At 33.0% G+C, this 12,642-nt stretch overlaps 1 protein-coding gene across 1 annotated transcript; it reads left to right on the top strand.

Annotated features, from left to right (window-relative positions):
* Nucleotides 1–5,294: 5,294 nt before the first annotated feature.
* Nucleotides 5,295–8,303, top strand: LOC145559920 (octanoyltransferase LIP2p, chloroplastic-like). Its single transcript, XM_081621196.1, has 5 exons — nucleotides 5,295–5,584; nucleotides 6,274–6,370; nucleotides 6,469–6,752; nucleotides 7,160–7,310; nucleotides 7,740–8,303. The coding sequence occupies exons 1-5, from the start codon at nucleotides 5,471–5,473 to the stop codon at nucleotides 8,081–8,083; spliced, it is 990 nt and encodes a 329-aa protein (XP_081477322.1). The 5' UTR covers nucleotides 5,295–5,470; the 3' UTR covers nucleotides 8,084–8,303.
* The last annotated feature ends 4,339 nt before the right edge of the window (nucleotides 8,304–12,642 follow it).

Raw genomic sequence — 12,642 nt, 5'->3', positions numbered from 1 at the left:
GGTGGAAATGTTTGATTCAAAAATTAGGAAAAAAATAAAAACAAAAATAAAAATAAAATAAAATAAATGTTCAAAACTCGTTGGGTTGACCCAAACCTGAAACTTTGGGCAATTGTTGAACATTTCTTGACTCGTAACCTGATGAAGTGACCCAATTCGAGATGACTCATGACTCAACCCTAATTGACAGGTTGTAGACACTCATTTGTGTCTCCCCAAAACCAAACCCAGTGATGAATACATTTCATGTCATTTGATTATCGAACAAAGCGAAAGTGTGAAAAGTCTAGTGATGAGGATAGTTTTATTAAAATATATTTTCTTTCTTTTTTGAAAATATTTCTTTTCTTACCCTATTTTTGAAAAACGTGCATTCCAGTTTAGTTTGGTCCATGATATGGGTCCAATAATGGTGTAGTTGGAAGGGTCTTGAAAAGAACTTTCCAACGATATATTATAAGCCCAATTCCGATGAATAATGAGGAAGTTATGGCCAAAATACTAAACTGGCCCAAACCGGATTTTACCTACGACCCAATGATCATGTGGAGGGTCCAAAGGTTTAATCCTATTCCTAAACTAATTAGGATTAATTAGAAGCTTCTATAAGTTTCTAAAAGATCTTAATTATCCTTTTTGAAAAGATAAGATTAAAGAGTTTGAGTTAAATAAAAGCTTTCCTTTTTTAAAACTTTCCTATTTTTTAATCTTAATTCTATTCGAATTTAAAGATGTTCAAACAGTGGTGGAGCCACCCTTGTGCACGGTGGGTCACGTGACCCAGCAAATAAAAAAGAGCAATAAATATTAAACATTGCATTAAATAACCACAATTGCTTATTAGTCTAGTGGTTAAGGCTTTACTCCTCTATTTTGAGTTCACGAGATCAAAGCCCTTCAGCACCAATTCTGTCATTTTTTGCTTGTTTTTTTTTTTTTTTTTCATTGTTCTTTCTTTGTTTTTGGTGGAGGCATAACGCAATTTTGTCAAAAGTCATATACTACCTATATGGCTATATATTTTTTTTTGAGAACGTATTTTTAATTTATTTATCACTCCCTAATTTTGAGAGCGTATTTTTGAACACATTTTTTTTTTTTTTTTTTTAATACGTATTCTCAATTTCTCACTAGGTAACTTGTTGAAATTTATTTTCTAATTTATTACCTTTATCCCTCAAATCTTACATTCTTAGTTTCATTAGGTAATTTGTTAAAGCTCACCATTCTAAATCTTTTTGGTAATTTTATCGTAATTTGTCATTATCCGTCACAAATCCTCCTCCTCTCCCAGAAGATATTTTGATAAATTTTAAATATATCGAATGTATAATAAAATATTGTACATCCGTTATTAAGTTACCCTAAAATGGGCAAAAATTACCCTAATATAAATAAAAGTTACCCTGACATAAATATAAGTTGCGAAGTATTTATGTTGTATTAATAAAAGGAACGCAAATTTTTTTAAAAGTGACCCTAAATTTGATAAAAGTGTCCTCCGATGTACAATAAATTAAATAACTATACACCGGATGTATACAAAAGTTTTAGAGTGACTTTTTTTTTATTAGCTTTTAGAACATATATGCATTAATTATTGATTTGTATGTTGTCGATTGGTGATGGTGAGTCGGTGTCCCAGCACCTGTAAAATCCTGGATCCGCCACTGTGTTCAAAGACAGTCAGATATTGTTTTCGTGCCTCATAATCTTTATCCAAATCTTATATGGTTGGATAGATCTTGAAATTATCTTTCCAATGATATATTATAATATTAAATTCGAGCTATAACGAAAAAGAAATGAATGAGATATGAAACTCTATCCAAAACTGACACCCTTCCACTATTTCGTTCATATCTTTTTATCTACAAAATATTATAATCTGATTATAATTGGATTGAAAAGTAGACTTCAAGATCTTTCCAACGACATATTATATGCCTTATTTGAACTTCTAGATCAAAAGATATGATAAAAACAAAATCCGCAAAAACTGCTGTCCATCGAGTTTTATTTCGATTCGAATTCGGATTCTTTTCTTATTCTTCGACCCTCTTTTTTCTCTATAAATAGAGGTCATATCTCCCATTTTTCAAATCACCAACTCTCATCAAGAATTTCTTGATTCTCTCTCCCTCTTTTCTAAGCCTAGCCTTTTACAAACACAATTCCTCATACATTAGCACTAGACATACCTACCCAAGTTCGAAGTTACCTTCGCCCTAGACGTGAAAGGTTTTAATTTCTGAGGGTTTGGTCCCAAATCTCCCTTTCAATTATTTAATTTAATTTTTTGATTATTATTTTCCTTGAAGTTACTAACGTGTGTATTTTGTTATTAGAAAGAGGTACGAGGCAATGAGGCATCTAAGTAAGTGTTTTAATTGATTTATTGATATTATGATTTAAAAATCATGTCTAGATTATTATTATGATTCCTAGTGTCATGTTAGGGTGTTTTAATCTTCCTAGTATCATGTTTAGGGAAAAGACTATAATTTCTAACATCAAATATGACAATTGTGATTCTTGCGATGCTTCCTATTCTTTTCCTAATATTCATGTTAGTATCGTCTTAGGGTAAAAGGTTTGATCTTTATATGTTTAGTGACATGCTAGGGTTTGTTATTAATCTTGTTAGTATCATGCCTAGGGTCTTGTTATTATTATTATTATTATTATTATTATTATTATTATTATTATTATTATTATTATTATTATTATTATTATTATTATTATTATTATTATTATTATTATTATTATTATTATTATTATTATTATTATTATTATTATTATTATTATTATTATTATTATTATTATGATGATTATTATGTTGCTTGATATTTATTGTTATTGCTTGATCGCGCCTTTTATGCATGTTTAAAGGGAATTTGTACTTGTAATCAAGCTTAATAAGATAATTAATAATCTTGTTTAGGTTAATATGATTATAATTCAAGTGATCTCCAATAATAGTTTTGTTTGTGCATTAATATTCTACCAAAATAGATAAACAGGTTTAGGGTTAATCCTATTAATTGCATACTAGTCAGAAAGCGCACATGAATACGATCAGAATAAAGTAGAGGCCTATTATTAGGGCAGGTTCAATATCTTTTAGGTTGGATTTGTACCTTCATCCCCGAATTACCAGTCTTGGTTCTAGACCTATTGGAGTTAACGATCTCCTGGATCGTTAAGGGGTGTAACCTTCACCCTTTGAACGGTTTACAAGTTCCTAAAACTTGTTGGCGACTCTTTTGCTCTAGATTCCTTCCCTTTGGACGCCACCATGCTTAAGTGTATGATTACAGTGGGGTTCAAGTTTGGGGTAATGCTTGAAATATTGTGAATTATATTATGTTAACCGATTAGTATATACTCTATTATAAATGTATGTTTTACGATTTGAATTACTTCCTTCGCTCCAAAATAATTATGATATAAAATATAGATTTATATGATAATTTTATAGAATTATAATCTAATAATTTTTTTTGAAGAAAATTATAATTCAATTTGTACATCTGAAATTGGTATTTTATCAAACATAAAACTCTAAATTAACAATTTTATCGTAAAATTATATCCAAATAGATTTAATCCTAAAATATGAAAAAGTGTCGCTGGCTCGTGACCTGACTAAAAGTTTAGTTTTATATATTAGTTATATGATTTAACCCAATGACTTATTAACACGATCCGCATTTAATAAAAAAGAAAATTTGTCAGAAAAAACCTTTTAAATGACTTATTTTGCAAGAAAAAACCTTGTAAAGCATTTTTTGTTAAAAAGCCCACCACGATCAATTTGTTTTGTTGAATGAAACCTGGGCTAACTTTTCCGGCATTGACCAAGACTTTCTTGGCGTTGACTCCCTTATTTTCCTACTTGCAGCCCACAACAACAAAAACAAAATTCCAAAAATTCAATAATCTAGGGCAACAATTTCACAATTCCAATCAAATTGAGTTGGTATTATTTAAGCCATCACAGTTCAAAATCATCAAACAACCAACAACAATTAGGTTAATTATGTTTGATTTAAGTTGATTTTTGGTTATAAAACCTAACAATTTAGACACAAATTGAGCAAATGAAGAACAAACCTGGGTTTGTACTTCACTACGTAATTGGGGATCGTTGATTTTTGTCCAAGCGTCTTCTTCCTTCGTCCTTTACCCATTGAAAAGAGTAAAAAAAATGGGCAACTTTGCTTGTCTTGAACACAGTAAAAACCCCAATTTATTTATGCTATGTTTGGATAAGAAATTAGAAGGGAAATGGAAGGGAGGGAAATAGGAGGAAGCGGAAGGAAGGGAAAGTGGAGGAAATGATGAGCTCCATTTTCCCTCCAAATCTCTCCAATTTTGAAGGGATGGTCTTTATTAAAGGAGGAGGGAAAATGGATCCCTCCCTCCCCCTCGCCTTCCCTCCCCCAACATATTATCCAAACAAGGAACTTTGTCTCCCTCCCTTTCCCTTCCCTTCCTTTCCTTCCATTTTTTGTTATCCAAACATAGCCTTAGGCAATTTTCGAGTTTAAAAGTTATTACTTTACACTTACCTCAATTTATTGATCAAGTATTAATGGCGAGCTGTGAGAGAGAGAGAGAGAGAAAGAAACCCAAATTGATGTGATTGTTTTGACAAAGCATTCATGGAGGAGAGGAGAGAGAGAATATTGATGAACTACTTTGGAGGGAAAATGAGGGGAAGAAATAAAAGGGGGAGTGCAATTAACAAAACAAAGGGCAGCAAGTAGGAAAATAATAATAAGCTGTTGTAAACAAAAAAAAGTAGGAAAATAAGGGAGTCAATGCCAGAAAATCTTGGTCAGAAAAGTTAGCTCAGGTTTCATTCAACAAAAAAAATTGATCGTGGTGGTTTTTTTAACAAAGAATGCTTTAAAAGGTTTTTTTCTTGCAAAATGAGCTATTTAAAAGGTTTTTTCTGACAAATTTTCCTAATAAAAATTGTTGATTTATGTACAAAATGCCACCACATAAATTTTGTATTTATTTATTTATTATTATTATCAAGAACTTAGGGTTTGTTTGGTATCATTTTTGGTTTTCAGTTTTTAAAAACTAAAAACCAAAAACAAGAAACAAGAAAAAGGTGTTTCCACTTTTCTGTTGTCAGTTAGTTTTCAAAATTATCGTAATTTTAATAAGTCTAAATAATTTTTGATTCAATATGTGAGATATATACTATACTTTTAAAAAATAAAAAAACCGAAAACAGAAAACACATAAATGCCAAACGAACTTTAAACTTCCATTAGGATTTGGCATTCGAAAAATGCTGGAAGACTAGGAATTTTTCTCTCAAACGATCCTCCATTTTCGCTCCTCCATCACACTCCATTGCGATCTCCTCTCCTATAGGAGCCAAAAAATGCGACGATAATTCGCAGATTAAATTTCCATCATTCTCTTTCCTCCTTTGCTCTGAGCAATCATGGCGCTTTCTCTCATGAGAGGTCAATCCGTCTTCATTAGCGACATTCGTAATTGTCAGAATAAAGATCAAGAACGTCTTACGATTGATAAGAAGCTCGGCATTATTCGTAAGGTTAGGGTTCTCAGTTTTAAATTTGTTATTTTTTCGGCTTTTTTTTTGAGATTCTAAGCAGTTATTTAGTGATGTTGATGCGTAAATTTTAAAATTTGAGCTCAATTTGGGGATTCTTGTTGCAATTCTTATTAGTGAGTTGTCAATTTTGTAAAGGCATTGATGCTTGATCTTTGTTGTTCATCTTTCCTTTATTCTTGGTGATGTCTGAACAATGGAAATGTTTGGGGAAACTAGAATGCTTTAAGTTGGGCCGTTGATTGATTATTATAGTGGAAGTTGTGAATTTTTCATTGCAAATGCAGACTTATTATGAAATTGAAAATCAAATTGTATAGGTTTTGCATTTACAACTAAATTTTTTTGTATAATTGCATCATATTTTGAATATTATGGGTAGAGAGATCATTATATACACTCGGGTGTACAGTACACCTAAGAATATTTGTTTGTTCATTTGATGATAATGAGTAACAATTATCAAAATGACCAAAAAATACTCTTGGGGCACCGTGCACCCGGTTGTATAAAACAATTTCTATCGTTGGCAAACTTGATTTTGTGTGGTTCCAATCTGTTTATGATGGTGATCAATTAATGGGGTTTCGGGCCGGAACAGGGTTTTGCTGTGGCGTCTGTAACATACATTTGACTAGGTAATAATGTACCCAATTCACAATCAATGACAGTGTAGCCGCGATTCTTATGCTTTTCGTTTAAGCACACGCTGCCAAGCCAGGTTTCCATTAGCAAAGACTTTCTGTCAAAACTCTCCACTAGGAAAAGGTGAGATTAAGTTAAACACCTTCAAGACTCAATTTGACAAGCTTAACATACTGATTTGATATACTTTGTTGGAGCTAACATGGTTTCGTAATTGGTAGAGTCACCATTGTCCAACAGATGTGAATATGTTGACCTCCACAATGTGCTTGTACATTATAGTGAGGCGTTGGCGTTGCAGAAGGCCATTGTTAAAGAAAAAAAATATTTGATTGAGAGGAACGAAGAGTGCCCTGATACTCTAATTATGCTGCAACATCCTCCTGTGTATACTCTGGGCACTGGTAGCTCTGAGGAGTTCTTGAATTTTAATATGGAACGTTCCCCTTATGATGTGATTAGGACTGAACGTGGTGGTGAAGTTACCTATCATGGTCCTGGACAGGTACATTTTCTTCTTTAATATACTGAATACGCCTCTTTTCTGTAACCTTTTCTTGTATCATGTCTTTTATTGCTGAAATTCATCTTGTGCTATGTTTTAAATTGTTATAATTTCTGACAGAAATTATGCATTTATTTTTTGCTTGTTTGAATTACATTACCAAGATTCCATCCTTGGGCTAAAAATAATGTTAATATCTCTGTTAAGAGATCACATGAAAGTCCGAAAATTACTTAAAATCAGACTTAAGAATGTGCAGATTTTCTGCATGTGTGGTAGCAATATTTAAATAAATATTGTTTTGAAGTTCGGCACAATAGATGTATCTAGTACTTATTTCTTTTGTAATTACTATTTGAATTCAAATCATCCCGGTCACTATTCTAACTCTTTCATCTTTAATGTAGTTGGTTATGTACCCTATTATCAATCTTCGAAATCACAAGAAGGATCTACATTGGTACCTAAGGGCTCTTGAGGAGGTGGTGATTCGTGCTCTTTCCTCAACTTTTTCAATTGAGGCTTCTCGACTCAAGGGCTTAACAGGTGTTTGGGTTGGTATGAATTGTATCCTCTAAACTGATTCACCTTATTGTCCAGGTCATTTATCAATAGGGTGCATCTAGTGGCTGTACTTGATAATGTTGGTTAATAATGTTGTCGAAGTTTGGATAAATGAAATGGACATTTGACTTTTACAATGCATAATGGTTCATCATTTTATTCTTGTCTTTTAAAAGGACCTCGCAATAATCTACTATGAGCATAGCTTCATATTTATAAGTCGATTTTTCTGGAATTTCTGTATAGTTACTTAAAATATAGGTACCATTGTCTTGTTGTACCCTAATTTTTTTTTTTTGTCACTGAAAAACCCCTTTAAGCATTTGTAAACAGAGGGAGCAAAATCATTTTTGTTAGATGGTCTCTAGTCTCCATGTTACCTATAGAAATCCTCTTTAATCTGCAGTTTCTAATCAAATGCAGGAAACCAGAAGCTGTCAGCGATTGGGATACGGGTATCTCAATGGATAGCATACCATGGACTAGCACTGAATGTTTCTGTAGACCTGACACCCTTCCAACAGATTGTACCTTGTGGAATACGAGACCGTGAAGTTGGAAGCATCAAGCAACTACTTGGAGAAGTCCAAGCATCCCAGTATAAATCAAACGTGGATCAACTCGGTACTGATGATTCTGTATTAATTGACATGGCCCAGAAATCACTGGTTCAGGAATTTTCTGAGGTTTTCCAAGTTAAACTTGAGCAAGTATCCTGGCCAACATCATATCTTTGGAAAAAAGAAAATCCTTTGACTTATGTGTGAGGGTGCAGTACTAATTGGTCTATCAGAAGGATTTTTCCGATATGTCCTCAAAAGTCACAAATTCAGTATCAGGAATGCCCAAAAGGATCTGGCAGTAAGCGCTCCTATTTATGTAGTAATGTGATATTGGCATTCAGCATTAGCAAAGCAAAAGCTTGTTACAGGGATAGGGTTTTGTAGGATAAACAATCAGGCTGATATACTAGCAAGCTTTCTCACACTTTATTTATTTATTTATTTTTTAATTTTAATTTATTTATATATTTATTTATTACTACGTATTTTTTTCCTGGTAGGGGGTTGTAAAATAACTTGAACAATTTAAACCAGACATTGCTGTAAAGAGAGATTTCACTAAACTAGATGTACTGTTATTTTCCTCCATGCTTTATACTCGAGTTAGTTGACTGGGAGGGGTTTCAGGGATTTGAATTGAATTTTAAGATAATATTATCATCTGAACACATTCCTTGCAAGAAATGATAGGAACTTGACCTCCATCATAGAACAATTAGGGGCGTTTGGTTCGAAAAATGGAAACGGAGTGGAAAGGAAACAAATAAAAAGGGGGAAAGGGTTCATTTAGTTATTACCTTTTCATTTGTTTGGTTTAATCATGGAAAGAGTATTTGTTAAGAGGAGGGTAAGGGTATTTTTTACCTCAAGTTTTGAGAGGTAACAAATGAGGGGTAACCATTACCCTTAGGGTCTTGGGTAGGGCAATGATAATTGTTACCAATTTACCATGCCTTCAAACCAAACACATGATAACGGTATCGGTTTAATCAAATTCGTTTCCAATCCAATCAAAATACCCGGGAAGAGGGCACCCAAACTCTGGCCTAGGTTTTTTCATCTCAAACTTGCAAAACAGGCTACTTGTATAGATGGGTCGTTCAGTCGCTGGCACCAAAATTGAATTGGTAATTTCCTCAATGACCCACACATACACGAGATTCAAGTCTCTTTTAAGCTTAACTCTACTAACAGTTCACAAGATCTCCCTCGCTCCTTTTTTTATGTGCCCCAATTTGACTTTTGCACTATTCACATACATCACTTTGATTAATGTTTGTGCTATAAGATTTAATCGGTGGCGGATCCAGAAAAAATATTTAACGGGGTCAAAATACATTTGATTAATTTTAATAGGGTCAAGTAGATAATTTTTATGAAAAAAACTCAATTTTAAAGAAAATGAACTTAATATTATACTCCCTCCATTTTTAAATACTTGTTCCATTTCTCCATGCGCGGAGTTTTAGAAGAAATTGGAGAAAATAATAAAATATAGAGATAATGGGGTTAGTGAAAGGTAAATTAGAGAAGAGGGAATCTAAAAGTAATAAAATTAGGTCTCACTAGTTGATAAAAATGAATTAAATATTAGGGCATGTTCTCTTACGTTGAAATTCAGTTCAGTTCAGTTTAGTTCAGTTCAGCTCAGTTCAGTTCAGTTCAGTTCGGTTTAGCTCAGCTCCTAATTTCCTTCTCTTATAAAATATTCATTTCAGTTCATTTCAGTTCAGTTCAGTTCAGCTCAGTTCAATTCAGTTCAGCTCAGTTCAATTCAGTTCAGTTCAGCTCAATTCAGTTCAGTTCAGTTCAGTTCAGTTCAGCTGAGTTTAGTCAATGAGAACAGACCCTTATTGAAACTTTCAAAATAGGGAATGGAGCAAAGTATTTAAAAACGCCCGCACAAGAAAAGTGGAGCATACATTTAAAAACAAAGTAATTTTTTTTTAAAACTTAGTATAAGGTGCAACCGCCACTAGATTTAATTTAGTCATGTGGGTACTTGTTAGAGTCACCTCAATGTGTAGTTTTCAAATACTTGTACAATATTAAAACTACACATTGAGGTGACTTGTTAGAGTCAACATTGAGGTTTTCAAATAATTTATATTCCCTCCGTTATTTTTTATTTGCATCACTTGGAATTGCACGGAGTTTTAGAAGAGTAATATAATATTGTGAGTAGGTGAATAAATTATTATGGTAAAAGTAATGTGTAGAAATGAAAGTGAAAGTATGTGAGAAAGAGTAGTGGGACCATGAGAGAGAAATGACAAATTAATTTGAGTGTTTTTTTTTAAACCAATTTTGAGTGGAGTTTAAAGTAAGAGAGAAATAATAAAATATAATTTATAGTTACTATATATAGAAGTGATGCAAATAAAAAAACAACCATAAGTGGGAAGTGATGCAAATAAAAAAACAACCATAAGTGGGAAGTGATGCAAATAAAAAAAAAAGGAGGGAGTACATATTAACAGATACTATATCATTTATTATTTATGTACAAAAAAAAAAAAAACATATCATTGGTTAAATTTCCGCCATTTGTGCTACTCAAATTGGGGCACAATTTTGTCAGAAATAAAAAAAATACATGTGTTGTATTTTCCTAAATTTACATAAATTTAAATTTTTATACTCAAACCAAAACGTTAATATTCATATATTTTGAATTATCGTACATGGTTAATCTACTGAAATCTAAAGCACACATGTATTTAGATGTATTGTATCATTAAAGAACATAACGAAAATAAATAATTTGCACCAACTACTATCGATCTAGGATGGCTAGTTGTTGTATGGGGAGGTATGGAAAACGGACCGACAGCGCATAAAAGGCCGATATCTTATCCGAGTACGGATCCTCATTAACTACCGAACATATTGGCATCCATGCACAAGACAGATATGTCGGCTTATCAGTGATCGACACGTGGCAACAATGCTTTGACACATGGCACAAGGTACTTTGCATGCCATGCATCCACCTGTCATCTGGAAGGGTTATAAATAGTCAAGCTTAATCCCATAATAAAGGTAGCATTTATTACTCTCTCTACTTTCTTTCTCTACATAAGTTCTTATCTCTTTCTTAAACACTTTCTAACTTTATCATCGGAGTGAATTTCCCCGGATCACCCCAGGGTAAGTTGTAGGCGTCGTTTGAAGTGCGCCTACGTTAAAACGTACATGAGGTGAATATGCTTGGCACTCATGGGAAGTGAGAATTGACATAATACGACTAGGGACAAGTAGGGAGCCGCCAACAAGTTTTTAAGAAACTTGTAAACCGTTCATGGATCATAAAAGGCAACCACGAATAAGGGACAACGATATGCAACAACGATTGACCCGTGAAGGTTACACCCAGGGGCGGACCCACGTTAGGACAAGTGGGGACCATTGTCCCCCCACTTTCAAAAAAAAAAAGAAAAAAAAAGAAAACAGAAAGTCAGAATTTCAGAAAGGCATCACGTGGGTACTGGGTAAGAAAGAAGGAAAGAAAAAAGGGAGGAAAAAAAAAGGAGGAAAGAGAAAGCTTTGAAAATTAAAAAACCTAAGAGAGTTAGAGAGAGAAACTAGATCTTGCCCATCATTCCACCAACTCATGCACCACGCCACCACCGTCCACCGAGGCCCGCCGGACGCCGCCACTACAGCCAACCTTGCTGCTCCGGCAGCCCACACGTCAGGTCAGTTTTTTTTTTTTTTTTTTTTTTTTTTTTTTTTTTTTAATCTTTATTTCTTAATTTTAATCTTTGATTATAAAAAAATTAAGCTTATGAGTATTGAATAATTATGTTTATGTAATCATGTTTTTGAATTAATTTGTGATTTAGTTTATTTATTCTTAGTTGTGAATTGAATTTGTGATTTTGTGAATTATTTGGTGAATATGGTGAATGTAAAATTGAAACTTTGCAAGTAGACAAGTAGTTTGTGAATTTAATTAAGATGTAAATTAGTTTGTAATTTTGTGTATTGAATTAGTTTGTGATTTGGTTTTCTAGATTTTAGATGCTTATTGTTAAAAAAATAATTATTGAATATTGAAGCTTAATTTTTAAATGAATTAGGATATGTCAAGTTCTTCAAGCAAGTCTAGGACAATGGGAAAACAAGCGGATCTTCGTCAAATGTTGTTTAAAAAATTGAAATCACAAGATAATTCTTGTTCTTCTCCCACACAAAGTGAGACACCTCCTAATCATAGTATGCAAAATGAAACCATTAGTATTGAACCAATTGATGTGGATGAACCAATTGATGTGAATGATGTGGATGAACCAATTGATGTGAATGATTGTTTGGTTACTTACATTGAGAAAGAAGTGTTTTTGCAAGTCCCCGATGAAGATATCATTGATCGATTTCAAAATATGAAGACTCGGAGAATATTTTAGTAGTATGTAACCAAATTGTATTATTCAATAGATTTTGGGATTGTAACTTTTTAGTATTAAACAAGTATGTACCCGAATTATTTATATTTTGTACTCGTTTTTTAAAAACAGGTTGATGTTAGTTGAATTATCGAAATTGTCCCCCGTTGTCAAATTTCTAGGTCCGCCACTGGTTACACTCCATTCATAATCCATGAGATTACTAACTCCATATGGTTAGGAACCACGAAAGGAGAATCGGGGATGATGGTACAAAGTGAGTCATGGAGTCACATTCGCCCGTATTGGCCTCTACTTGATTCTTATTATGAAAAGTGATTCCTGCGATCTCAAAGGCATGCAAACAAAATATTC

The sequence above is a fragment of the Chenopodium album genome, chromosome 9, assembly GCF_948465745.1.
Source record: "Chenopodium album chromosome 9, dcCheAlbu1.1, whole genome shotgun sequence".
Taxonomy (NCBI): Eukaryota; Viridiplantae; Streptophyta; class Magnoliopsida; order Caryophyllales; family Amaranthaceae; genus Chenopodium; species Chenopodium album.
This window is presented reverse-complemented; position numbering and strand designations above follow the sequence as displayed.